This window comes from Hyalella azteca, unplaced genomic scaffold (assembly GCF_000764305.2).
Source record: "Hyalella azteca isolate HAZT.00-mixed unplaced genomic scaffold, Hazt_2.0.2 contig17406, whole genome shotgun sequence".
NCBI classification, from domain to species: domain Eukaryota; kingdom Metazoa; phylum Arthropoda; class Malacostraca; order Amphipoda; family Hyalellidae; genus Hyalella; species Hyalella azteca.
The window spans coordinates 1,349-29,156 of record NW_025947190.1 but is presented as its reverse complement, the minus strand read 5'-3'; the positions used below and the strand labels follow the sequence as shown (position 1 = coordinate 29,156).

Sequence of the window (27,808 nt, the reverse complement as noted above, 5' to 3'; positions counted from 1 at the left end):
AGTATAAAATTGAGTATAACTTTCAGTTTACTTAGTCCATCGTGGACAATTTCTCTGAAACTTGACGAGCCATGGCGATCAATGAATGTAATATATACTGATTATTGGCTTGCAAATTTTTTCAAGTGAATTTTAGAGCATGAGCTCAACGTTGTTAGCTCGCCACCAGTAAATGGCTTTTTTACCACGTTTTTCTTAGCTCGCTTTCGTGTCCGTCTGTCTGTCTGTCTGTCTGTCTGTCTGTTTGTGATGATCAAATCTTGCAAACGATATTTCACCAACTTTCCCGCTAGCTAGCGCTCTGAAACTTTTAGGGAAGCTCAGCTCCCGATGACAATACAATAATCAATAATTTGTTGCACGTTTCCAGGCGTATTTTTATATCAGCAATACACTTATCAAATGTTCAATGAACCATCATATTCATCATATCAAGTAATCACCAAACAATTAAATACATATGCGCCCCACGTTTTTCGTTTTAGATGTTGTAAAATATTTTAACTCAAATACAAAAAGACCAAGAGAATGAAAGCAAACAGAGATCAGTAGCTGCCGAAAAAATGTTTTCTACTTTTTAGTCCACATGAAAAACGTGGTCTTTAAAATTTTTTTTATACATTTTATTCGTGATCGAGAAAGTCAAGATTCTTGCAATAAATCGCCACTGGCGAGCGGCGGCTACTATCATTCATGTCTCGCAAGTGGCTAATTTCAAAAACTTTAATTTTGGCAGCCTAATTAATTTATAAGAATCGGTCAAGTTCTAGAAGTAATTCGCTTTGCGTGACGAAATTCTTTCGAACAAACTGTTTAAACGATCATCTCAGAGTACCAAATCTATCATGTTTTCCTATAGTGCCCACCAATCACCTAGACTATATAGGCGTTTTGACGTCTCGCATCACTATATGTGTCAGTGAGAAAATGTTCATAAGAAGAATAAGGAAGTGCATATAGATTATACTACATCAAAGAATATTATGAAAGCCAAACAGGATGTATGGAGAGCTGATAATTCCGGCGATGCAAACCGGTTTGCCAGGCGACCTCCTGAACACGCAAGAAACTTAATTGAGCAGCTGAGTCAGCAGCGGCTTTTGTTAGAAAGCAGGATAATTCGACGAAATATTACTATTTAGCACAAAACGCCCATTGGATAATGATACGAGTTTCATCAATATATTTCCTGAATCCCCATTAGGTCAGTGTGATGGCTTCGGACAGTGTAATGGCGTGATGTTCCATAATCAACTGCGGTTTCCACTCAATCCTTTGCTTGTGAGAGTGTTACTCTCCGGCCCTTCAGTTTCTGAAAGCATATGGCATAAAATAAATTCGAGGGAATGAAAGGAGGAAGTCAGAAAGAAGAATAGTGGAACAAATTGAGTGTTAAAGTGTTGAAAATTCTCATTTTGCATGAGCCTTACTGTTAGTGACTGGAAGTTGGGCAATTGGCGAGACGAAAGCGGATGGAAGGAAATGAAGCTAGGGGTAGATAGAACGAAAAGAGTTAGGAAATTTTATAAAACCTGAAATTATGGAGATATTAGCTGAAGGTCATTTTGTTAATTGTGTTCCTGTGTAAATTGCTACTTGTGTTCCTTTGTATTTAAAAGACTAACCTGTGCATTGCGCGAAGCTTGGATTTACTTCATTATAATCTAGCTAGGATTTTGTGATTTTAATATGAATGCGTGCTACAATTTTGTCGCGTCTTTATTCAAACTAAACTATACGTTTATTAACTAAAAAAGGTGTGACTTCCTTCCTATGCCCCAGTTTGTTTCACCCTCATGAAATCGACATGGCTCACAAAAAAAAACAATAAATTCTCGCTTTCACTAAATGTCATCCCATATAGAGTTTAAAGAAAAAAATCAACCTCATACTCACCGTCGCCGTTATACAAAATTCTACCCATTAAGTGGCAACGTCTCCACCATCTTTAAATTAACTTCGAAAAAAAACGAATGACCTATTGAGCAAGACCAAATTAATTTCTATCAATTCTTTAAGTATTGTATAATATAGTAAAGTTGCAGCACTGAAAATAGGCCAAGTTTGTCTTGTCGCCGATTATTGTAATTGTAATTTCTTATTCCAACTGACATCAAATTTAATAGCTAGTGGATTTCATTATCTCCGTGGGGGTTATAGTCACTTCAGGTCTGAACATTTAGGTCTGCATAATATTATCTAGTCTGTTCTGTGCCCGTGCATATTTGGAGCGTCATGCATAGATGTCATGGAGGAAGTCTGCGTTCCACATGTCAGTGACTCGGAGCGAGAAGTGTTGTCGCATGGATGATTTACACAGAAGCTTTTTCAACTTATAGCTGTGGCCCCTGTTGTTGGTTCTTTTGGTTCTGGTTTAATACGTATTCTAGTTCTTTGGGGATCTTGTATAACCATGTGTAAATATTAAACCATGTATACACAATCGCTTATCATTTTTCATACGACCTGCGCTTTCAGCATGAAATCTTCCACGCTCCGACGTTTATGTGTACTCTTCATACGTTAGCATTTGTTTTTTTCATTACTCCACCTTTCATTTCGGTCAGATGATAGATGAGCGAGCCTAGCACCGCGGGGGGTTAGATATAATAATATGAATACTTAACCGCGAAACGTCTATAGCAGAGTCACTCACTTGGAAATAAAAATAGATAGGTCAATGGTGTGAACAAATTCCAGGCAGAATTTTGCAAAAAAGCTTATTTGTTGTTGTCATCGTTAAGTAAGTTGCTTAGATTGGAAATACATTTCTGAAAATGAAGAGCCTTTATGTATAAAAGCGCTGTCAATCAAGAAATTCTTTTTGCGGAAACTTCTTGAATAGTTCAATCGTAAGTTGATTCAAATTTTATTAGGGTTTTTTATTGATTTTAGGCAAAATTAATTACATTATTCAAGGTATTTATAAACTTATCTGTTTATTAAAATTTGGTTCTGTTTTGAGTATCTTGCGACAATTTTATTGTCCGGTTTTTGGTGTTGCCTCGCACTGCAATCAATAGAAAAAATTTCACCTACTTCCGATGTCACACTCATGCAGTTCCGCAGACGCTTATTTTAGGGCACCGAGTGGCCACGTGGATATTGAGTTTTTGTTATTAAATTTCAGCAAATAAGTTTTACACTGTGAATTTAAGAGGAAACCAGTTAATTCTTCAACAGAAACCGAAATAATAACAAATTCAAGTGAATTTATAAGAAGAAACTACACCTGCACTAGAATTAGAAAAACTTCTAGAGTAGGAGCAGACAATTAAATAAAGATCTTTATCGTGTGTAGGAAGAAGTAAGTCAGACCAGACGAAAGGTAAACAATAATTGATATCCACAAATTGAAGCTATCAATCAATTGAAAATTAATGTATTGCATTAACAACATTATTTTAATGTTACACTTGAAGGCACTCTCAATGTTTCGAAGTAGTTTCTTTACGTTTGGCATAAAATCAATGAAATAAAACGGCATTGCTCTAAGTTTGTGAGCGGAAAAATGTCTGTTAGTGAATTTTCCAATTGGTAACATTCCATGATGGTCGTACACGTTAACCTGTTCGTCGTGTAGCAGAAATAATTGAGCTTTTTGCGGAATTACCAGTTTTGATAAATCAAGTTGCATGTGGTTCGTCTGCCTGCATGGTCGTCATACTGGAATATCCAGTTTAAATTTCATCCATCATCCTGTCATCCTCTCCTTCAAGCAGAAGAGAAAATCGTCTTGGACAGTCATTTCGATGTTATTGTTATCAGGATACTTTAGTCGATTCCTTATAGAGAACTGATTGCGTCAATATCACATCTAACTTTAAGTAAGGCCATTGAAAGCTATGCGATTGATTTAATAGAGTTTTTGTTTTCGTGGCACTACGAGTCGATTGTAAATCAGAACATATACATGAAAGGTTCACCAGATATGCCGAAATTATTCAATACATTTCTATGAGTTTTACTTATGTGTTATGCTTGAGTAAGTATTAAGTTTTGAGTAATTCTTTTGAACTAATTTATAATGAAATTGTTCAGTACTAAATATTCAGGACTGGGGAATGAATCGCGCTAATTCCTGAAATATATATAATTTGGCTAATTCGCTAAATATATAAGTGTTGATTTGCTGAACATTTCCCCAGAGAGCTCAATTAACATGGCGAGAGCAGCAAATTTCTCTGTACTCTTTGGTCGGTCGCATCCAGCTCCCACCGCCACGGAACCTGATAGAAAGCTAATTATACAATTATGTATTTCGGGTCTCATGCATGTAATTTTTTTAATCCTATTTTGCCGCATGCAAAGGGGCGTTATATTCATATAAACTCGATTAATTCAGAAGATACTAAACTATATAAATGCTCTTACTCCTTTCATGTATAAAAAATAAATATGCATCTCATCACCATGATGCACTGATTACTTGAGGTTACATTGTTAATATCCCTGGCATTGACGATGTCGGGCAGCCACCCGCCGCATCAGTAACTATATAAAAACATGTATGTATTATTGTACAGCGATCGTTCAGAATATGTGTTTTTTTTTAATATTCGAGCGCTTAAAAACCGGCAATGAGGGCAAATGTAGACGCTCTATTTCACCAGACTTGTTCAGGGTTGACACCGGTGGACCGAAATTGTCACAGGTTGGTACAAATCAGCAGACAATTTTCCTTCGATAAAAGATCGAGTTTTCACTGATTAGAATTTTTTAAAGTCCGACAAAAGCTCTAAACATAGTCAGAGGTCAGATCTTGTATTCAGTACGTATTTATTATATCCGACCGGCTCCTCAAGCATCATTTCTATAATGCCAGTAATTCCCGTTCACTGCCTTTAAATGCTGACAATGAATTTTGTGACAATAGATCTTATCATAATATTTTTCAGCAAATAGTTGACGATTTGTAGATTAGAACAAAATATTTTTTTAATAGATGACCTATTGCGTTAACTGCAGAAATGTAAGAGGATACAGAATGGATGCGCCTTCGCACAGCAGTATTATAATTCTTCCAAAGTCTATTAAAAATGGTCCTGCAAAAATAGTACTATGCAAACAGTAATTATTTCAAAGCTTTGAAACGACTTTCCTCCTTGGTGAAATAACCTGAAGGAGCTCTTTCATATTGTCATAAACACATTAAACTTGAAGCTAGACAAATTTGAAGCACCTTAATTATAAGCAAACAGGCGCGACTTTTGCCTGTATTGACCTTTAAAACGGAGAGTGCCGAACTATTATGTAATTTTTTTCTTTCATATTAATATTTCCTGCGAACTTGTTAAGTTGATCGCTAAGATTACGAACACCGGGACTTAATTACAGTTGCTCGGCTACGTCACATAAGATCAACGCATGAAAAATCCCTGCAAATAAGTGCAGAGGCAAACGAGCTCGTATGTCGCGTTCTCGAAAAAAATTCACTATTAATCCGTAAAATCTTCTTGTATTAATGCGGCAATTCTCAAAATAATCGGAAACGAGGAAAATGTATTGGATTAAATACATTTATCTTTCATGGCATAACTATTATAATATCAAATTTAGGAGTCTTCGCGACTGAAATTTCCTGTGCGAAAACGTTTATTTGATCAAGGATCAAGTATTTTCCAATGCCTTATATGCTTTGAAATTTTTAAATATATACATATCTCTCTCAATTCGGTTATCATGCCATGAATGTTAATCTGACTGGAACATCAATTAATTTCAATTAGAGATGAGTGAATACTACTCAGCACAATCGAACTGTTCTTGCCAATAAAGCTATGATAATGTAATAAATTGAAGGAATTTCATACTATCAATCTCTCTACGACACCACTAATATAAAATACAAATGAGTAAACCTGTCATATTCTCTTACTCTGAATGCAAGACAACACATTTTGAGACAAAATTATCCGAAATAAATGAGACATTTCACATAAAGTTATCGTGTAGCCTGTGAAATCGACCATATTTAATGCAGGTCAAGTAAATTCACGCATACCGCGGCGGGAAGAGAAGAGTGAACGCCAGACCTGTTTGAGGTTTCAGGAATTTTTAGAGGCCTGTTGCTTAACCTGCCACGTAGATACTACAGGTTACAATTGAAAGAGAAAATTATTGTTGGCTGGTATACAGCTTTCAGCACATCCCAACTTTTTAGGTCAGCAAACGACTGGCACGAAATGATTACATTGCGCTGACGAGCGCTTGACATCATTGCAAGAGAAGGGTTTTGTGTTGCTTTTGCTGATGATTATCTTCGCTTGGAAATTAATTGAGTTTATACAAATACGGTTGTTGAAAAGGTTGAAATCATCCAGTATTTTGTATATATTATTGTAAATTTGAGGAAAATTTATCCTGTAGATGGTGCTGGTATAATTGAATATGTTGTTTAACGGGATCACTGTCAGTTGATGTCAAGTGAAAGATCCATTGCGTAATCTCATCAAATTGTTGATAATTTACGAATATGATTGACATATTTTAATTTTCAACATTTAATGCATTATCTATTGAATTCTATTTTAAAAGCCTTTTAAAACGGTAAAATAATTTTATAATAATTCACATGTTTGCGTGTATAACCGGTGAAACAACTAGAAAACCGGTGAAACAGCTTGAAATCCGGAACTTATCATTAAGGACGAGCTTGTCGGCCAAAACTCGTGGGGTAGCTAAGCCATCACCTGCCTCGACTGCCTGAGCCCGTTGGCCTGCTTCTCGGCAAGTACAAGCTTGTCTTGTTTCAGGGGGACATGTGGGCAGCATCTTGATTAGAGTGCGCCATCAAAAGAAAGTTTTAGACCTCTCATTACGTTCAGACCTCAACTGTTTCAATAGCGTTTCAGCGTTAGAGTTGCGCAAACCTCAAAGCGCTCCTATGTCTCTCTCTATAAATATATCCTGAGTGTTTCAAATTTTGGCCATTACAGCTAAGACAATGAATATTAGATTGATATCCTTATACTATATTAATCCTTTGGCTTTGATTATTCATTTCGGATTAGAAAACAGTACTTAATTTTATTAAAAATCGTGCGGTCAAAAACGAGAAATGAGCATTCACTAATATTTCATTAGGTCCGGGTGGCCCAGTGGTTGCAGTTCAGATTACCAGGATTGGAGCACTGAGGCGCGGGTTCGATCCCCAGCTCTGTGCGCCAGTTTCTGGTCAGAATCGGCGAGGAGGCCGGGCGGTTAAGCATAGCAGAATTGGAGCAGTAAGTTGCGAGTTCAAGACAGCAAAATGCTGCGAATGTACCGCGATGTTAAGAATCGGCGACAGGCCTACGGCCTAATAACGCTGAAACCGCTATTAAGTCTCTAATGAAAACTGATGATACGGTCGTGGGTTTAGTGGTAAACAAAGAATGAATAAATGACAAATGAAAACTGTAATTAACAAACATCATATACAAATAAAGTCATGAACACAACCGTGTGTTATCTTTGCTCTAGTTCTTACTAAATTAAGAATTAAAACAGAATTTGGAACTAGCAATATATGAGCAACAAAGCAGAATTTAACTTAAATAAGATAATATAATAATTAACTGATAATCATCATTATATACCCCTCGAAATACCACCACCGAATTGAAGCAGAAAGTTATCACATATAAACAGCACAAATGCTAAAGTAACGCGCACCTCTGCGTTGTAGATCACACAGCAATGAATAAGTGAAGAGCATATATCTGAACGAGGTCAAGGAATGAAACGCTATTGCTGCAACTGGAATGAAACGCTATTGCACTGTGTGGACATTCTTGTGGGCTAGCCCTTGTAGAACTTTACTAAGCTGTTCCAAGACGCGTCAGGATAATAACATAGGCAGGATAAGAAACGAATATTCCATGACGTACGGTTTCAAGAAATAAAATTAGAAAAAAATTATAAAAAATTATTCATGATATATGCAAGATATGACAATGTGTGAACGAAAACTAATCAAAATTATATAAATATGAAAGGGGATAATCAATAATTTAAGTAATCATAGAAATCTAACTGACCGAATAGCTTGGTATTTCTCGGGTACTACAGGCATCTAGGGTTAACACTGAGTGTTTTGACGAATCAGAATTTAACTACGTCTAGTAGGCTAATTCAATTGCTGCAAATTCCAGTGAATATGGAAAATGTCGGCTTCACACTGCGTCTCCTAATCATACACTCACTATCTGTGCTACTCATATGTTAAAGTTATTATTTTGGTATAATTTTTCCTCCTAGAACCTCAACGATTTTAGCTAGTAAAGTCACTGAGCAAGTTCTTCGGAGGTCGGCAAAGACGTCTTCTTCTTGCAATTGAAGTCAGTCTGCCGTCGATGGTCAGACTGAAAGGTTGGTTACCATCTCGTCTGCAAGGTTCGTTCATCTTTCTCAAGTAATTTCTTGAGCACTTATAGATGATGCAATGCATGAGATCTCACATCCTCTCATCTGCAATGCATTACAGGGCTTCAAGATTCATAAATCGTACTTTACAAAATTCATCATAAACCTCTTTGAAGAAAATATTCAATGAATATTTTGACTGAATTTAGTAAGAAAATACAAGTTTGAAATATAGATTGTTAGTTCGTGATGACTAGTAATGAATTAACAGAAATTGACAGATTATATTTCTTGAGCGAAATTTGTTAATGCTGATTACATGCTTCGTTTGCGCTAACAGACCAAGAAATGAACAATGTTCTTTAAAACTAAAATTTGGTTTTACTTGATCAGTGTCTGCTATCTATATGCAACTCTTCCGTTCATAAACGTAATCTATATTTGAAATTAATAACGTTCAGTCGTCTGCAAGGAGTTATCTGTCGTTCAATATTTTGTGCAAGAGAAAAAAAATGACAAGATATCAATATGTAATGAAAATTTGTGGAAATCTCCTTGATATAGCCTCTTGGAAAATTATTTTTCTTCGCAATTATTTTGCTTAAAAATTCCGAAGAACTAATTCTATGTTATATGAATCAAAATTAAATGCAGAAGAAGATGAAACTGTCGATTGTCACGTGATAAACCTGAATGCAGTTAATTTTTAGCGCATTTTCTCCTTTATGGAAAAAATGCACTATTGTGCTCGCCATGTCTGTCTGTCCGTCCGTCCGTAACCTCAAGTTCTCGTCGACGAGAAAATGCGCTCTCTGTCACTCACTGCAGAGAATACTGAGTGATATTTTTTTAAATATACTATTTAAAGGCCCGGTTTTCAATAGTTCATAACTTAGGTTTGAATAAAATTGATACTATACTATACTACTACAGTAATAGTTAATCATTAATATACGATTTGACAGTTAAATAATAGTTAAAATATCAAAAATACTAGTGTTGATGCTTAAATGTAATAGTGAGACTGTTACGGACTATTCAGTGTTTTTCAGCGCAACTATTATCTACGGCAGGATTAATTGAATACGCGTGCATCCGTGGGTTCATTGGTGACATGGTTTCCCAGACTACCAGAAGACACGGTTTCTGGAAAGAAACCGGTACAAATACAAAATTTATTCAAAGAAAAAATGTTACTGAATTTATAAACAATATTCGAAAATATTCAAGTAAATTACAAAGGCTTTCTAAATAGAGAAATATTCAGACACGAGAACTAGGCTCACCAAAATTCATTCCTAGCTGATCTAAGATCGGTGTTTACTCCGCAGCTGACAGATGATGTATGAACGAAAAAGTTTCGCATGACCACAGAATTAAGCTAAGACAAATGTTGCGTTCACAACAGAGACAAAGAGTAAATGAATGAATGAGTATCGTTCATTTAGCAGCAAATTTCTAATAGAATTGACCCCTTCCTTGATTTAAAAGTTTTGGGGCGACAAAATTGGATTATACATGCAAAACTCATTTGAATTTCGTGCAAAAAATCTTGTATAGATAAAGAGATCGTTATTCGTCTTTAGTATTTTTGAAATTTTAACTATTACGTAGCTATTTAATCGTATGCTATCAATTTAACTAATAATATTTAATTAATTAATTTTTTACTCTAGCTGAGAACCATTTTATTGAATAGTATCAATTTTATTCAAACCTAAGTTATGAACTATTAAAAAGCGGGCCTTTAAATCTCACATTTAAAAAAAATAACTGCATTCAGGTTTATCACGTGACAATCGACAGTTTCATCTTCTTTGCATTTAATTTTGATTCATATAACATAGAATTAGCGCCTCGGAATTTTTAAGCAAACTAATCGTGAAGAAAAATAATTTTCCCAATAGGCTTTTTTAGGGAGATAAGAACGTCCATGACATATTGTTACCGTGTCATATTTTTCTCTTCGCACTGATTTCTTAGAAGATATATTCCTTCCCTGCATTGTTGCTTTGAATGCACGATCCAGTACAACCCCCGATTTATGGCAGATGGATGCATTTTTATAATAATTGTAATGAAGTCATGTACCTCATCGGGTTCGTTACGCGGGTGCATCAAACACCAGCCACCATAACTAATTTATTGAACAAGAACAATAATGAAACGGTATTGCTAGAAACAATGAAATGACCAGACAAGCTGAGTGCCCAGTCCAATAGTTTACACTGGATGACAGAGGTCGTAGCACGTCCCTGGTCCAGGGAGCACGTGATGACCCTTCCAAACAAGTACTTGGAATACGCGGTCCCGGAGGCAGCTCACTCTCGTGACCCGCAACACTATATTGGAAATAAATACTTTCATACTGACTTATATTACTCACTTAAGCCCTTGAATAACAGATTTTATATAGGATCACTTTTTAACCAATTTACATGTAACAGAAATAGCTATTTTATTATTAGGATTCATTTGGTCTAATATGGCAGCTCACCAATAAAGGCAGTGTAAGATGAGCTGCCATAAAAAGGCAGTGTCATAAAGGCAGTGTCTCTCGTAAGAACGATTTCCTTTCGGAGCCTTCTAATATGTAACTAACAACCTTACAATCATCAGTTCACTTGTTAAATGAATGAGGGATATTAAAATAGTAATACATTAGAACGAATTATTTAGGTCGGAAATGTTTTAAGTGTGTGAAGTCCATCCGAATATGCAAAAACATGTATACAGAGATTAACCAAATCTAGAAATCTCAAAATAATGAAAGATTTAGTGAATTCCTCATTTTATCGAGTGACGTTGTAGTCTTGCGAATATAAGAAGGAAAATCCAAACGAAAGCCTATTTTTTCAGTTCAGTATTTCACGAGAATGTTCAATTCTCTAATTTCAACTAGTTTCTCTCGTTTCAACTTCATTGGCAATGCAGTCTGGTTAACCAATTGTATCAGCATCAACAATACATAAAAAAAGATTGAATCCTAATAAGCATCGATTAATTTTAATCTAACCACTTGGTTACGGTTAGTTACCACGTTTTTCTTAGTTTCGCTTCGTGTCTGTCTGTCTGTCTGTCATCAAAAATTCAAACCTTAATTTAGAGCACTTCTGAAGATCCTAATTTTTTATTTAAAAAATTAAAAAACCCTAAAAATTCACGGTTGGGAATCGAGTTTTTTTTTTGTCGAACATCCAGACTTGCATCCCCTGGAAATTGATTTGAATTGCTGAAATTGCTAAACTAAAAAGTAGAAAATAAAAAAATATAAAAAAAAAACATTTTAAAAAACCACGTTTTTCTGGTGTTTACAAAACTAAAAACAATGAAATAAAACATATAAACAAGTTTTAAAAAACACGTTTTCCTAACGGACAAAAAAGAAAAACATCTACTCTTAGTCTCTTACATAACATTACATAACATTTACATAACTTTAAAGTTTAATGTTATGTAAGAGTTAATGTTTTTCTTTTTTGTCCGTTAAGAAAACGTGGTTTTTGAAAGTTTTTTTTATTTCTTTTATTATGTGTCAAGAGGTCATCGAGCACGACTAATCTATATGGTTATGTTCTCCCGAGATGCCAAAGTCACATAAAAATGAGAACTGATTTAATTTATTAATGACCGCACGTTTAGATTGGTCCTGTCTAAATAAGAACTTATTTTACACATCATTGCAGTCAATGGGCTTAGCTTTAATGGTGAAAACGCTTCGTAATAATTATCTTTTGAACATGAATATATAGAATCGAAGAAAACTCCCGGTAAAGTTGCCACAACTTGAAAATGTTGTACGTGACTAGCTCCATCATCCATTCAATAACTTGAAAAATACAAGTAGGCTTATAATTAATGGAAAGTCAAAACTTACACAAACGTGATTGAGACTTGAATACCGAATGAACGTGTCAAAGAACGTCAAAGCCAATCGATGTGCTAAATATAACGTTCGGCTTCATTTTCGGTATGGAGTTCTGCTCGCCAATCCGCCAAATCTGATATGTTAATTTTTCCAGAATTAATCTATTTGCTTGTGTTTGGGAATGATTACAAGACTTTAGCTTGAACAGCTGATACCTCAGTTTTAAAAAGTTTGAAATATCATGGACGGAAACTTTGTCCTATAATACCGCTTACAGCTCTTTTCCGCGTAAAATTGTTACTCAATTATAGGTGCGCACATTCCTTATATAATTCTGTAATTCTGTAATTCTCTTCTGTAAATAAGGTTTATAATTTTTAATTAGTGATTGATCTGCATGATCATGAATAATGTTCTCAATGCAGATACGGCAAATTAAATTTCTAACTGTTCTCTTTGTAAAGTTGGTTTAGTGATGATATTAGCAAAGAAATGACATAAACATTAGCACTGATTTCCATTAACCTCTTGAGGGATTTCCATTAACCTCTTAGATGTTTGATCTGTAAAAACATTCAATTATATCTGGTGTATGTTTTTGATGTTCAATGCTTGAACGAACGCACCGCTTGGTTGTATATAAGTGCACTAACATATACATATAGTGTGAAGCGAGTAAACTCTTGAATAACTAAGTTTTATAGGGACGCTCGTTCCCGGCCAACTTAATCACAAAACTTCCAAAATGCTGAACAATGGCTGAAAGAAAATTATTTCATCTCACGCCTCAAATAAATGGTATAATCCAAACAACCGAACCCTCTGACTGCTCGCACTCTATCCCACCATGCATATGACGTTGAAATAACAAGGATTTTAACGTTGTTTCAACGAAATCAACTCATAGGTTGTTTCAAAGTCATTAGTCTGCCATCATGTTACATGTATCGTAGTCAATGATGTAAGTTTATGAACAAATCTATTCATAACTCATTCGCTGCACGACAAAACGCTCAAAACATTCTCATCCCGCACTGGCTTCGCATAACACAAGAACTTCGCAGGTCATCCGTCGTGCTTTGAATTCCGTATATCCCAACCAAATATCTATTACCATCGTTTCGAAATTGGGAAAAATTATCACATCAAAATTATAACATATTTTCCTACTTTAAATAATCTAACAATTGAATTTTTTAACAAGGGAAAGAATATAATCCACTAGCGGTTTATTTCAAACTGGCTGATATCTGTAATTTCATTTTTAATTGATTGAGTTTATTTCTTCAGGTGTTAAAAACACTACTCTGCCTGATCTGTCACAGAATACAACGTGAACGTTCCGATGGATAATTGTCAATTGATATCTGATTGATTGTCCACCCCCAGGTGATTTAGCAGAAAATTTTGAAGTATTTTTATTATACATTAGTATATGTATTGATGTAGTCAATTACCCAATAACTTCGACTAAGTCAAGTAAACTTAATTTCTCTGTATATTCTTGGTCATGTTTCAGAGCGATATCGCCCAGGCCATGTGGTCGACACAGCAGTCGTGCTTCCTCGCCTGCGTTGTCCATTCGGCGATCAGGATCTGCGTAGCCTTCATTCATGACCCAATTAACCATCAACCTAATTCAATTCTTCAGAGTCAATACGAATCTCTGGCAAGCCTTCAAAAATACAAACCCGCTGTTAGGCAATCCGATGTGCCTGGGTATCTCCCGAACAGCTCAACACTCGTGCCTGAAATAGCCTTGAATAACTCGCGTCTTCTTCCCCTGCTGAGGTCTGAATCGGGAAGCGATATTCTGGAGTTGCCTGAGGAATGGATTATTTCGAACCGCCTAATCATACCATTCGTTGTAAATAATTTAACACGTGCTGATATTACCGGCCAGGACATCGTCTTAGGAGCAATGATGGAGATTCTGCATGTTTTCGAGTACCTCAACAGAATGGGCCGTTGTTGGTTGTCTGCGGGCAGAGAGTTGAATGCAATAATCAATGAAGCAATTCCATCTTTATTTACAAGAACAATGCCTCAAAAGAAGCAACGAATAATGTCTTGGTCTTTAAGCCGGGTGCAAAACGCATTTCTTCAAGGATCAAGCATGTTACATCACTGTCCCAATTCATTTATATACAACAAAAAAGTTGAGAACGAAATGATGAATGTTGTATCGTGCATGAATCCAAAGCTCGTAAAATTTTTTGGAGAAAACATTCAGTTGCTGAAGACACTTTTAGCAAATTTTCTAACAGCCTCTCAGAAAAATGGAAATTTGCTTGTGGATTTTATTTGCAATGAGCAATTATCATTGAAAAATTCAGCTTTTGACGTCTGCGCTCATCTTTTGCAAAAAACCCTATCGTTTATAAACTTCTCTTCCAAGAACCAGTCGAGCTTTCTGCACCGAAGGAGCACTAGAGCTGCGAAGCGAAAAGAACGCTGGCCTGTAAAGTTCTCAAAGAGCCATCAATCATCAAGTTTTATAGCAAGCCCTGAAGTCTCAAGAAATGATTACTACGAAAATGAACCGCCCCTAAGTATCATTATTGAGCCTACTGATGGACATCGCAAAGGCAAGGTACCGAAGTTGTTGGTGGCGCTCGTTGTCGGCACGTACGGCGTGCTCTCGTTACTGCTCTTGAGGTTGCTGCTCCAAATTCTGCTACCCGTGAGTGTTGGACCTCCTGGGGCATCTGGGGACAAAGGCATGATAGGAAATAAGGGTATAAAAGGCGACAAGGGCATTAAGGGAGATAAAGGAATGAAAGGCATCAAAGGAGAAAAAGGGAACAAGGGTTTGAAGGGCATTTCTGGGCCGATGGGACTACAAGGATCAACAGGAGGACCGGGACCCGAGGGAGCTCAGGGCCCAGGTGGAGACCCTGGGATGCCTGGAGACATTGGGGATAATGGAGACCCAGGAATGCCGGGTGACCCTGGTATGCCGGGACCCAACGGAGACGATGGAGACGATGGTATGAAAGGTGACAAAAATTGTCCTGGTAAAGGAAACAGCTGCCGGCGCTTGAAGAGGAGACACGCCAGAGATTCAACTGTTGAGCTGCAAGATGCACCGCAGCTGCTAGCATTCCTCTACTCCAAAATAAACCAAAAATCTGCGACTTTGACAAGAGAGGTCGACAGTAAATGCGATGCCGTGAGTGCGGTCAACGAATTATGGCATCAGTTCGAAGACCCTACAGGCTGCGTCAAGTGCTCGCTCTTCGAGTTCTTCATATCATCAAAATATGACGCAACTGATTCTCTTATTGTGTAAGAATGACATTTTATGGAAGCAATATTCAATTTCTTTTCAATTTACTTCAAATTTGGCTTGCGCTTATTTAACAAGTTTATTCATACATATTTATTCAACTCATTCGAGAACACTCAATGCCTTATTTGAGGCTAACGTGGTAAGGTTACTGGTTGGCATGAAAAATTGGCTGATTGATAGATTGATTACCTCTTTGTTGGTGACATCAGAAGCCGCAGGTAATTATTCCTTATGGATCCGTGATGTTACGTAATATGTTAGTCGTACACTTAAGAAACATGGGCCCGAAAAACGAAACAGAGAAGTGAGTTATTTGCTATAGGAGTCCTATTCAGTTTGATCATCACATAAGATGGTTTATTTCTGAGCAATTAATTTGAATTTTTGTTGTCCAGGGCGAACTTGGCTCACGTGCTGGGAGTGCAGGAGTCGCACCAGCTGCACGCGGCCACCTGGGAGGCGCGCGGCAGCAACCAGAAAATCTTCTGCAGGCGCCGGGAAAATTCCTGCGACGTCGTCCGGTAAACCAACAGAGCCTTCGCACTACCCGAGGAAATATAACCTTCATTGATATATTGCTGTTTGAAATTGTTTGTGGTCTGATTTCAATAGACAACTATTGATATATTGCTCCTCCATTGATATATTGCTGTTTGAAATTGTTCGTGGTCTGATTTCAATAGACAACTATTTAGGAGACTTCCAACGTGCACCTATAAAATCATAGGATAAAGATTTTATTTGGTATGATCAGAGAGAACTAGTCAAGGCAGCAATTTAATACTTCATCAAATATTTAAAACGATGAAGTTTGCGTTAGAGGATGGTTGTGTAAATAATGCGCACGATTCGAAGTTCCTTAAGTTAAATAGGCCTTATTCAAAAAGAAAATATTTAAATGGATGAAAAAAATGGTCGAATGAACGAAACATAATATTTAAACGGCTGAAACAAAATGAAAGAGCCGGAGGAACTAATTAAATGATTAAAATGCATTTTTTGCCTGGTTTTATAAAGATAAAGAATCTAATGATAATGATTGCCGCACAATCGGCCAGAATGAAGAATGAAGCGAACTAAAATGTTTTTATTCGAATGAAAGAGAGCTCAATTAACAAGGCGGGCGCAGCAATTTTCTTTGCGCGCTTTGGTCGGTCGCATCCAGCTCCTACCGCCACGGAACCTTATGGTAAGCTAATCACATTTCAGGTCTCACGTAATTTTTATAATCATATTTTGCCGTATGCAGGGGAGCATTATATTCATATAAACTCGAATATTTCAGAAGATTCTCAAACGATGTACTGCTCTTACTACTTTCGTGTATATAAAATATATATCTCTTCTCCCGTGATGCACTGATTACTTGAGGTTACATTGTTAATATCCCTGGTATTGACGATGTCTGGCAGCCAGCTGCCGCATCAGTAACTATATAAAAACGTGTATGTTTTCTTGTACATGTACGGTTTCAATTAATAAAATTAGGAAAAAATTAAAAAGTATACCAAAATGTATTCATGATATATACAAAAAATGACAATGTGTGAACGAAGACGAATCAATAAATATGAAACGGGATAATCCTTAATTTAAGTAATCATAGAAATCTAACTAACCGAATAGCTTGGTTCCTCGGGTACTACAGGCTCTTATATAGGGTCAACGTTGAATGCTGTGACGAATCAGAAATTAACTACTTCTAGTAGGCTTATTCTATTGCTGCAAATTCCAGTGAAAAATGTCGGCTTCACACTGCGTCCCCTAACCATACACTCACTATCTATGCTACTCATGTGTTAATTAAAGGTATTATTTGGGTATAATTGTGGGGCTCGAACTTTTTGACTGCGCCGCACTGGATTAGAGGGCAGTTGCGCAATCGGTGCACCGCAGTTGTTCTCGACACAGTTTATTTCTAAGACACACTGATATAATGCAAACATTTGAACAAACATATTAATTCTGCCTTGCAGCACCACTCATCGCAATTTACTGGACTTCATAAGTTTTCAATGATGTCTAATTAGGAACAAACTTCTCAATGAAATCGTCTTCAACATGAATGAATATAAAATTTACAGATTTTACTTGTTGAACTGCATTGAATTACAAGTTCCGGAAACTCGAGGCGTTTATTTAATCAGTAAATGATAAAGCATTAGCATAGCAGCGCATGATCGCGAAATATTTTTTCGACAGATCGTGATCTTAATTGGAAACCATGCATGGAACTATTTATTAAAATTAGACAAAAAACTTTCAACTGACCTTGCAGAAATTGTTTGCTTCAAAACTGATCAAACAATTTGTTTGCTAATTTTAGTTATAGATTGATTTTACTACCACGGAATATGGTGACACTATCGAAGTTTCTCGAAGAAGACACGTGTGCTTGTCTCACGTTTTTGCTCGTGGGTTCGTGTCTCAACTGCAATCACTGAACGGGTATTGAAGCTCGTAGTCATCTATTTCCTCGTGTCTGATCACCTCAACGATTTTAGATTGTAAAGTCACCGAGCAAGTTCTTCGGAGGTGGCAGAGCCATCTTCTTCTTACAATTGAAGTCAGTCTGCCGTCGATCGCCATACTGAAAGGTTGGTTACCATCTCGTAACACATGGCAGACACATCTTGCGTCGTGCAGCAGACGTACCAACCAATCCAAACATTGGAATCTCCTCCGCTCCCTAGCCGGAAAGAGGAACCGCCCTCCCCCCAATCAGCCAATCCAATTTGGTCGGATTTCCCTCTCCTCCCAACGCAAGATCTCCGCCTTCTGCAAGCTTTTCAATTCGGTCTCTCCTCACTCTCAGAGCCCCTCCACCCGCCGCCTCATTCGTCGAATACGAGCCCAACACCCCTCGACAGGGACTTCTCCCCTTTTCCCCCAGACATGGTGAAGCTTGCCATCTCAGCCGCCAACAACTCTTCCGCTCGGGGTCCTGATGGCCTCACGGTGCTTCATCTAAAGCACCTCGGCCCGCGTGGCCTCCAGTTCCTTACCCATATTTTCAACATCTCCGTCTCCACAGCCTCAATTCCATCCATTTGCAAAAATTCTACAATTATTCCAATTCTCAAACCGTCCTGCCTCTATTTCAGAACGCAGTCGCCTTTCAGGGCTGTTCACTTCGGAGTGCCCCAGGGCTCGGTCATCTCGCCGGCCCTCTTCAACCACTTAATCTCCGATATCCCAGTTCCGACCCCCAACATTGCCTCTTATGCGGACGATCTGACCATCTTTGTCTCGTCCCCGAGGCTCGACGCTGCTGAGGCTGAGCTCGCTGTGCTCCTTCGGAACGTATCGGATTGGTCGGCGGCCAAGAAACTGAGCGTGGCCCCTGGCAAATCCTCGGTCACGCTATTCACACCAGACACCCACCAATCTCGATCCCACCCTGCAGCCACTATCTGCAACGGCGTTATCCCTCTGGATAAAACCCCTAAAATCCTGGGCGTCACCTGGGATACGCACTTCACATTCTCCCCTCGTGCAAGAGCCATCGCCACGAAAGCGACGGGTTCTCTTCGCATCCTAAAAGCCCTATCTGGTACCAATTGGGGCTTCTCCAAGGAGGACATTATTGCCACCTACCGAGCCATCACGCGCCCAATTCTCAACTACGCGGCCCCCATCTGGTACCCTGCTGCCTCACGCACAGCAGTTGCCAGCCTGCAGATAATTCAAAACACTGCATTGAGACTAGCAACCGGCTGCCTAAAAATGGCCCCGATCTCCCACCTTCACCAGGAGACTGGCGTCCTCCCATTAGCCGCGCATCTGGACCTGGCTTGTGCCCAGTTCCTCGCCAGCGCCCTCCAGCCCTCCCATACCTCATTCCGTATCGTTTCTGCCCCCCCCGGGTGACCGCCCCATGAAAGCTGTCTCTTATACACATCTAGATGTGTATAAGAGACAGGTCTGACACGGTTCCGTTAATACTGACACGTTGTCGTCTACCTACTAGAAAATCTCTGATCCATTGGAGTACGTTTCCCTCAATTCCCAAAGACTTCACTTTACGTAACAGCCGCTCATTCGGAACACTGTCAAATGCTTTGGCAAAATCGAGGTACAATGCATCCACTGGCTCCCTTTCGTCCAGCAGGCGAGTCCAATCGTTCAACGTTAAACGTAGATAATAAGTTAGTGGTGCAGTATCTACCGGCAATAAAACCGTGTTAACAATCTGATAGGAGATGGTGAACAGTCAAGTGATCGATAATCCTATCCCATACAACAGATTCCATTAGCTTACAAACAACACTTGTCATACTGACAGAGCGATAGTTGCCGGGGCTGCTTTTGTCACCTTTTTTGAACAATGGTGTTACTTGAGCTTCTTTCCAGTCGGACGGCAAAGTTCCTTCGTTCAAGGTTTTCTAAAAGAATACTGTCAATGGGCCGGCCAGAACGGTTGCTATTTTTTTGAGCAATCTGGGATGGAAGCCGTCCGGTCCACATGACTTGTTGGGATTTAGAGCTTCCAGGCGCTTGAGAACCTCTTCGTGTATATCAAAACCTGTTAACTTCGAGCCAGTTGGGTGCCCCTCAATATCTGGAATACTGCTCAAGTCCTCATCTGTGAACACACTGCTGAAGAACTGATTAAGAACGTTAACCTGCTGAAGAACTGATTAAGAACGTTAGCCTTGCCATGATCAGAGGAAATCTTTCGTTGGTCTACTTTCAAATCAAATATACCGTCCTTTGACTTACACTGCGAACTAGCGTACAAAAAAGAAGGCTTTCGAATTCTTTTTTTGCATTTTTAGAAATATTTTTTTTTGAAGTTTTTGACTGCATTCCGAGGATTTCCTAGGTTTTACGTTGAAAGTGGAATGTCACTAAATATAGCTCGCTATTTGTAAAAAGGCTGCACAAATTTGAATTGCTATTTTATAACAATCGCATCACTGAGTAGCAGCGAGTTTACGATGCGATTCGAAGAGCACGAGATTATCAACACATGGCTGAGCTATGGCTAGATTCGTTAATTTACGTTTCGTGACAAGGCAACTCTTAAGCTCATCGTTCTATGGTTGGCACACAATTTATATAGACAAATGGGGACGTTAATAACTTAAGGTTACTTATCGCTAGTAGAAAATACACGCTGGTCCGGATAAGAGCAGCACAGGTTTTCACAATACATCACAGCAGAGCAGATTGAGGCTTGTGTGTACATAAAGCGTCTAACGGGGCAGGGGTGCGCAGCCATGCACCAGCAAATTTGTGCACCAATCAGCCTTGAAAGGAACGCCTAGCATATTTCCGGATGACCACCAATCAGCCGCGGATTAAGAGGCCCGTTCACGGACGCTCCAACTCTAAACTCGGCACACTGGGCGAGAGCAGTGTAAATTTCAGCGGGAGCCTCTGGCAGCGTAGTGACGTGGCCGAAGGTGCGCGAGAATAGTGAAGTATGAGCTGCACATTAATTGTGCATAGATTTTTTTAGTTACGTCGAGGTAAACATTTTCATTACTATTTAAATTCTCCCTATTTCCCGAGTTAGCGCAAAATTTCTCATCTTCACTGCAGACAGCGGCTTATTTTTCACTAATAGATGAACCGTTCGCTGCAGACAGAAATTCAGTGCACTGCGAACAGTGTCCACCAGTCTATTCTGATCATTCAGGCTGTTCATGATTATTAGCAACTACGATCATTTAGTTTCTTACTGAAAAATTGACTGGCTCAAAAATACGTTTGCACATTGAAGAAATCTCCAAAACTATAGTTTAGGCTGATAAAATTATTCAATTACATTCGTGACATTGATCTGTTCACTTATCGAATTATTTTCAAAAAATAATCACTGACTACNCTTAGATGTGTATAAGAGACGTGTCTGTGGGGGGCGCTAGAAGTTCACTAGGGAGCCAAAGGGGGCGCCAGCCTGAAAAAGTTTGGGAACCACTGGTCTAATCAATGGATGTGATCTGTCTGGTGGCCTGCGGCTGATAATGTTACAGTCAAGAAGTGTTGTAGGCTACGTTCTTCAGGGAAGGGATCATGATAGTCCATTCGAAGCACGGCAGTGGTGGTCTCCGACAGGCGTCAGACGGGGCAGCGGGGCTTGCTTGTCCCGAAGAAAACAGGGTGTCGCTTGAGGTGGACTATGTAAAGTCACTGAGAGGAAAGGTGTGGGTTGATCTGACGAGCGTCCCAGAGCGACGTCACACCTGGCATTGACGATGTCGGGATGCAAGCTGCAACATCAGTAACTATATAAAAACGTGTATGTTTTCTTGTACAGCGATCGTTCAGAATATGTGTTTTCTGAATATTCGAGCGCTCAAAAACAGGCAAAGAGGGCATATGTAGACGCTCCAGCACCCGACTTGTTGTTCTGGGTTGTCGCCGGTTGACCGACATAATGTTGACACAAATCAGCAGGTGGGGCGCTTGTCTACGATAAAAGATCAAGTTTTCACTAATTAGAATTTTGTACACAAGTCCGACAAAGGCTTTAAACATAGTCAAAGCTCAGATCTTTTATTCAGTGCCACATATATATTATATCCGACTGGCTACTCAAGCATTAATTCTAATGCCTGTATTTCTCGTTTACTGTCTTTTAAATGCTAATAATTGAATTTTGCGGCAATGGAACTTATCATAATTTGATTTTTTAGCAAATGGTTGGCGATTTTATAGTTTACTATAATTTTTTTCAAAAAATAGATGACCTATTGCGGTAACTGCGGAAAATGCACGGCAATAATTATAATTCTCCCAAATTCTATTAAAAATTGTTCTGCAAAAAAAGACAATGCGAAAGGAACACTTAGGACTGGGCAGTTTTCACTGCACTGTTATGCAATGTCTCGCATCCCTGGTGAAATACGGTCTTCTGAAGTAGCCCTTTCATACAGTCATAAACAAATTGTTTATGTTGACCAACAATACGGACAGAGCTGAACTATTATGCACTTTTTTTCTCTCATATTAATATTTCATGCGAACTTGTTAAGTTAATTGCTAAGATAGCACCGGGACCTAATTACAGTAGCTCAGCAACATCACATGAGGTCAACGCATGACAAATTCCTGCAACTTTGTGCAAAGGCAATTAAACGAGCTCGGATGTCGCTCTCTCAATAAAAATTCACTTCTAATATGTAAAATCTTTTATTATTACAGAAATTTTTAAAATGATTGAAAACGAGAACTTTTTATTGAGCTAAATACATTATATCTTTCATGACATAACTATTATAATTTAAAATTTAGGAGTCTTTGCCACAGAAATTTTCTTTGCGAAAACGAGTATTTGATCAATGAAGTATTTTCCTGCGCCTTAAATTACTATAAAATTTTGAAATATATCTCTCTCTCAATTCGGTTATCTTGCCATGAATGTTAATCTCAGGGGAACATAAATAGAATTCAATTAGTGATGAGTAAATACTTCTCAGCACAATCGAACTGTTCTTGCAAAGAAAGCTATGATTATGTTATAAATTGTAGAAATTTCATGCAATCAATCCCTCTACGACACAACTAATACAAAATACAAATGAGTAAACCGGTTATATTCTATTACTTTAAATGCAAGACAATACATTTTGAGACAAAATACTCCTAAATAACATAAAAATTTCACATGTAGTCATCATGTAGCCTACGACATGCCGCGCTGGCAATTTATAGTGGCACATCGGGCGCACGACAGCTCGTCAGTTTATTTTCAGAACACACTGATATAATGCAAACAATATTGAGCAAACACATTAATTCTCTTTTTCAGCCGCACTCATCGCAATTTACTGGACGTCCGCAACTATTTCTAAATTTTATTTGACTTATATCAGAAGACTCATAAGTTTCCAATGATGTCTAATTAGGAACAAGCTTCTCAATGAAGTTCGTTTTCAACATGAATGGATATAAAATTTACATATTTTATTTTTTCCGGAAACTCAAGCGACAAGTTCCGGAAACTGGAGGCATGTATTTTATGAGTAACTTTATTTCGTTCAGACCTCGACTGTTTCAATAGCGTTTCAGCGTATAGTTACGCGATACCTCGAAGCGTTCCTGGCTTTTATACTCTTCAGTATTCTGTTTCTAAATTGTGCCATTACAGCCGAGACATTGATTATTAGATTGGTATTCATATGGTATATTAATTCTTTTATGTTATATATTTCGGGTTCGAAAACAGCACGTTATTTCATTGAAGATTGCGCTGTCATAAACGAGAAATGAACACTCACTAATATTGCATTAAGTTTATTATAAAAAGGGCGATGATACACTCTTTATCTATACTACTAAAATATTAAAGTGTTACATATGTTATTATATGCTACGGTATTATTTGTGTATAACTGCCGGAGTTCGGACGTCTCGACCGCCGCTCCGGCTTAATTAGTGGCCAGTTGCGCATCCTGCGCACGGCAGTTGTTCTTGTCACAATTAAATTTTAGGATACACTGATATAATGCAAACATTTTAATAAACATATAAATTCTGCTTTGCAGCTGCACTATCGCAATTTACTGGGCTTCCGCACCGGAAGTCCAGTAAATTTGGTAAATATACAAAATTTAATTGTAAAACTCGTGCAATTAGTAAATTTTAATTGACTTCTATCGCAAGATTAATAAGATTCCTGTGATGTCTAATTAGGAATAAACTTCTCAATGAAGTTCGTCTTCACCAAGAATGGATAAAAATTTTATATATTTTATTTGTTGAACTGCATTGAATTACAAGTTCCGGAAACTCGAGGCATTAATTTTATGAGTAACTGAAGGAGAATTAGCACTGTAGCAAGTGATAACGATAATAATTTTTCAACAGATCGAAATCTTAATTGAAAACCATGCATGGACCTATTTGGCTTAAATAATATTTTAATCAGTAAAAAAAAACTTTAATTATAAAACCTTGCAAAAACCATTTGTCTCAATATTGATCAAACAATTCGTTTGCTGAAATTAATTATAGATTGATTCTTATATAACGGAATGTGATGATATTCTCTAATATTCTTGAAAAATACTCGTGTGCTTGTCTCACGTTTTTGCTTGTGGGTTCGTGTCTGAACTGCAATCACTGAACGGGTATTGAAGCTCGTAGCCATCTATTTCGTCGGTGTGGGATCACCTCAACGATTTTAGTTATTAAAGTCACTGAGAAAGTTCTCACGAGACCGGTAGAGCCAACATGGGCGAGAGCCATCTTCTTCCTACGATTGGAGTCAGTCTTCCGTCGATCGCCAGACTGAAAGGTTGGTTTCCATCTCGTCTGCAGGGTTCATTTTTTCAAGCAACTTTTTTTTAGCACTTATAGACGCGATGCGTCATCTATATAGATCCAAATCCTCTTATTTGCAATGTAAAACAGGGCCTCAGGATTTATGTATAATTCTTGGAAAAAATCATCATAAACCTCTTTGAAGAAAATATTCGAATAATATTTTGACTGATTTCGTAACCAAATACCGGTGGCTAAATATTAACAGTGGCTTAAAATTTAGATTGTCAGTTCGTGATGATTAGTAATGAATCAACTGAAATTGGGAGATTAGATTTGTTGAGCAAAACTTGTTAATTGAATTAACTGAAATTGGGAGATTAGATTTGTTGAGCAAAACTTGTTAATACTAATTACATTCTTCGTTTGCGATAAAAGAACATGATATGAATTATGTTCTTCAAATAATTTTTTTTCACTTGATTAGTGTCTGTTATCCCTGTGAAACTTTTCCGCTCATAAATTTAATCTATATTTGAAATTAATAAGCGTATTCGTCTGCAAGGATTTATCTGTCAATCAACTTTTTGTGTAAGAGAAAAATATGACACGGTCACAGTATCTCATGGGCGTTTTACTGTTATCTCCCTAAAGTAACCTCTAGGGAAAGGTATTTTTTAGTCACATTCAATTTGAACAAAATTCCAAATCGCTCATTATATGTTATTCATGAATCAAAATTAAATGCTGAGAAAGATGAAATTTTCAACGGTTACGTGGTAAACCTAATGGCAATTATTTTTTTTAATAGAAACGATTTTAAAGGCCCAGTTTTTAACAGTTCGTATTAACTTATGTTTGAATAAAATTTATACTGTCCAAGAAAATGGTTCTCAGCTAGAGTAAAAAATGTAATAATTGAATTTTATTTGGTAAATTAATAGTATACGATGAAATGGTTAAATAATAGTTAAAATGTCAAATGTACTAGTAGTTGATACTTAAATGTAATATAGTTAGTGAGATATAGAGTAAATGAATGAATGAGTGATGTTCATTTAGCAGCAAATATCTAATATATATGATTGACCCCTTATTTGTTTTAAAAGTTTTGGAGCGACAATAAAGGACTTTACAGGAAGAAATCAATTTACATTTCGTGCAAACAAATCCTGTAAAAGCAAAGAGTTCGTTAGGCATTCATCCATTAGCGCTGAATTCTTAGAAGATGGATCCCTTCATTGCACTGTTTTGAATGCGCGGTCCGTAACAACCTTACGATTTGTGGCAGGCGGATGCATTTTAAAAATCATCATTTCATTTTTTTAATGAATTAGTGAAATTAAAATTTTAATGCATCAGAACAAATTATTTAAGTCAGAAATGTTTAACGGTATGTGAAATCCATCCGAGTGTGCAAAAACATATTTACAGAGAATAACCTTATCAGGAAATCTCAAAATAATGAAAGAATTAGTGAGTTTCTTATTTATCGACTGAGGTTGTCGTCTTGCGAGTATAAGAGGGAAAACACAAACGAAATTCTAATTATTCCACTATTTCAAGAGAATGTTCAATATTATTCTCTAAATCTCTAGTGTCAACTGCGTTGACAATGCCGTTTGATAAACCAATTGAATCAATATCAACTATGCATTATAAACGATTGAACCATAATAAGCATCGATACATTTGAAACGAACCACTTGGTTATGGTTTACACAGGCTATTTATTCGAACAGATGTAAAGGGATCATGGAGCACGACTTTGTTTATGGTTATTTCCTAATTAACCCTTGGTTATCGTTAATTATCTCTTGACCAAGAATATATAGAATCAAAGAAAAGTTAGGTAAATTTTCCGCAATTTCAAAACGTTATACATGGCTTGCTTCATAATCAATTCAGAAACTTGCAGAATACAATACAATCAATGGAATGACAAAACTTACGCTGAAGAGATTGAAACTTGAATACCGAAAGAACGGGTCAAAGAACATCAAAAACCAATCGATTTTCTAAGTGTAACGTTCTGTTTCGTTTTCGGTCTTGAGTTCTTCTTGCCAAACTTCCAAATGTGTCAAGTTTTTTTTTTCGAATTAAGCTATTTGCTTGTGAATGAGAACGATTGCAAGATTAGCTTTTACCGCTGAATGCCTCGATCAGTTTTAAGAATTTTGAACTATATTTGAACGGAAACTTTGTCCTAATAACTCTTACCTCTGTTCTCCCGTAAAATTGATAATCGATAGGTTTTTACGTTACTTTTATATAGGTACTTTTGTATAAATGAGGGTTTTCTATGGAATATAATTGTATGCTTTAAGTTTTTGAATTGACGATTGATCTGGTCATAAATAACGCAAGTTTGCAAAATTTCAGATCGGTTGGACAGGTAGAAGTGTGTTAAATATCGATTATAAGATTTGTAGCAGACAGACAAACAAGAAGTGAAGTTACGGAGAAGTGTATTAAAAATATTCTATTATAGCTTGTTTATGTTTTTTGTTTCTATACATGAACGAACGCACCTCCTGGTTGTGTGAGTGCATGGCCAGAGTGTGTGAACGCTTGCATTACTATGTTTAATATGGACGCTCCTTCTCGGCCAACCTAATCACGAAGCTTCTAAAGTGCTGAACAATGACATAATGAAATTTATTTCACTTCACCCCTTTGTTTAGAACGCAGCAGAATTAAAAATGAAATGAAGGATTTAATCCAAAACAACGGCCACCCGCAACTACTCGCACTCTAACCCACCAGGCATATATATCTGACATTGAAATAACAAGGATTAAACGTTGTTTCAACGAAATCATCTCAAAGATTGTTTCAAAGTCATTAGCCTGCCATCATGTAACATGTATCTTAGTCAAATAATGTAAGTTTATGAACAAGACCTGATCACAAATTTATTTTTAACTCATTCACGGCACAACCAAACGCTCAAAACTCTCGTCCGCACTGCACTTTGCATTGCACGAAAGCTTCGCAGCGCTCATTCGTCGTGCTCTGAATTCTATAAATTAATTGACCAAATTTTTATTATATAATATCGAAAATTAAGCTAAATAATCACATCGAGA

General features: G+C 37.4%; 1 protein-coding gene across 1 annotated transcript; it reads left to right on the top strand.

The window, feature by feature from the left end:
- The first annotated feature begins 8,335 nt into the window (after positions 1-8,335).
- Positions 8,336-16,432, top strand: LOC108682690. Its single transcript, XM_018171911.2, has 3 exons — positions 8,336-8,376; positions 13,734-15,502; positions 15,902-16,432. Exons 2-3 carry the CDS (start codon positions 13,752-13,754, stop codon positions 16,029-16,031), a joined length of 1,881 nt encoding a protein of 626 aa, XP_018027400.1. The 5' UTR covers positions 8,336-8,376; positions 13,734-13,751; the 3' UTR covers positions 16,032-16,432.
- Positions 16,433-27,808: the final 11,376 nt, after the last annotated feature.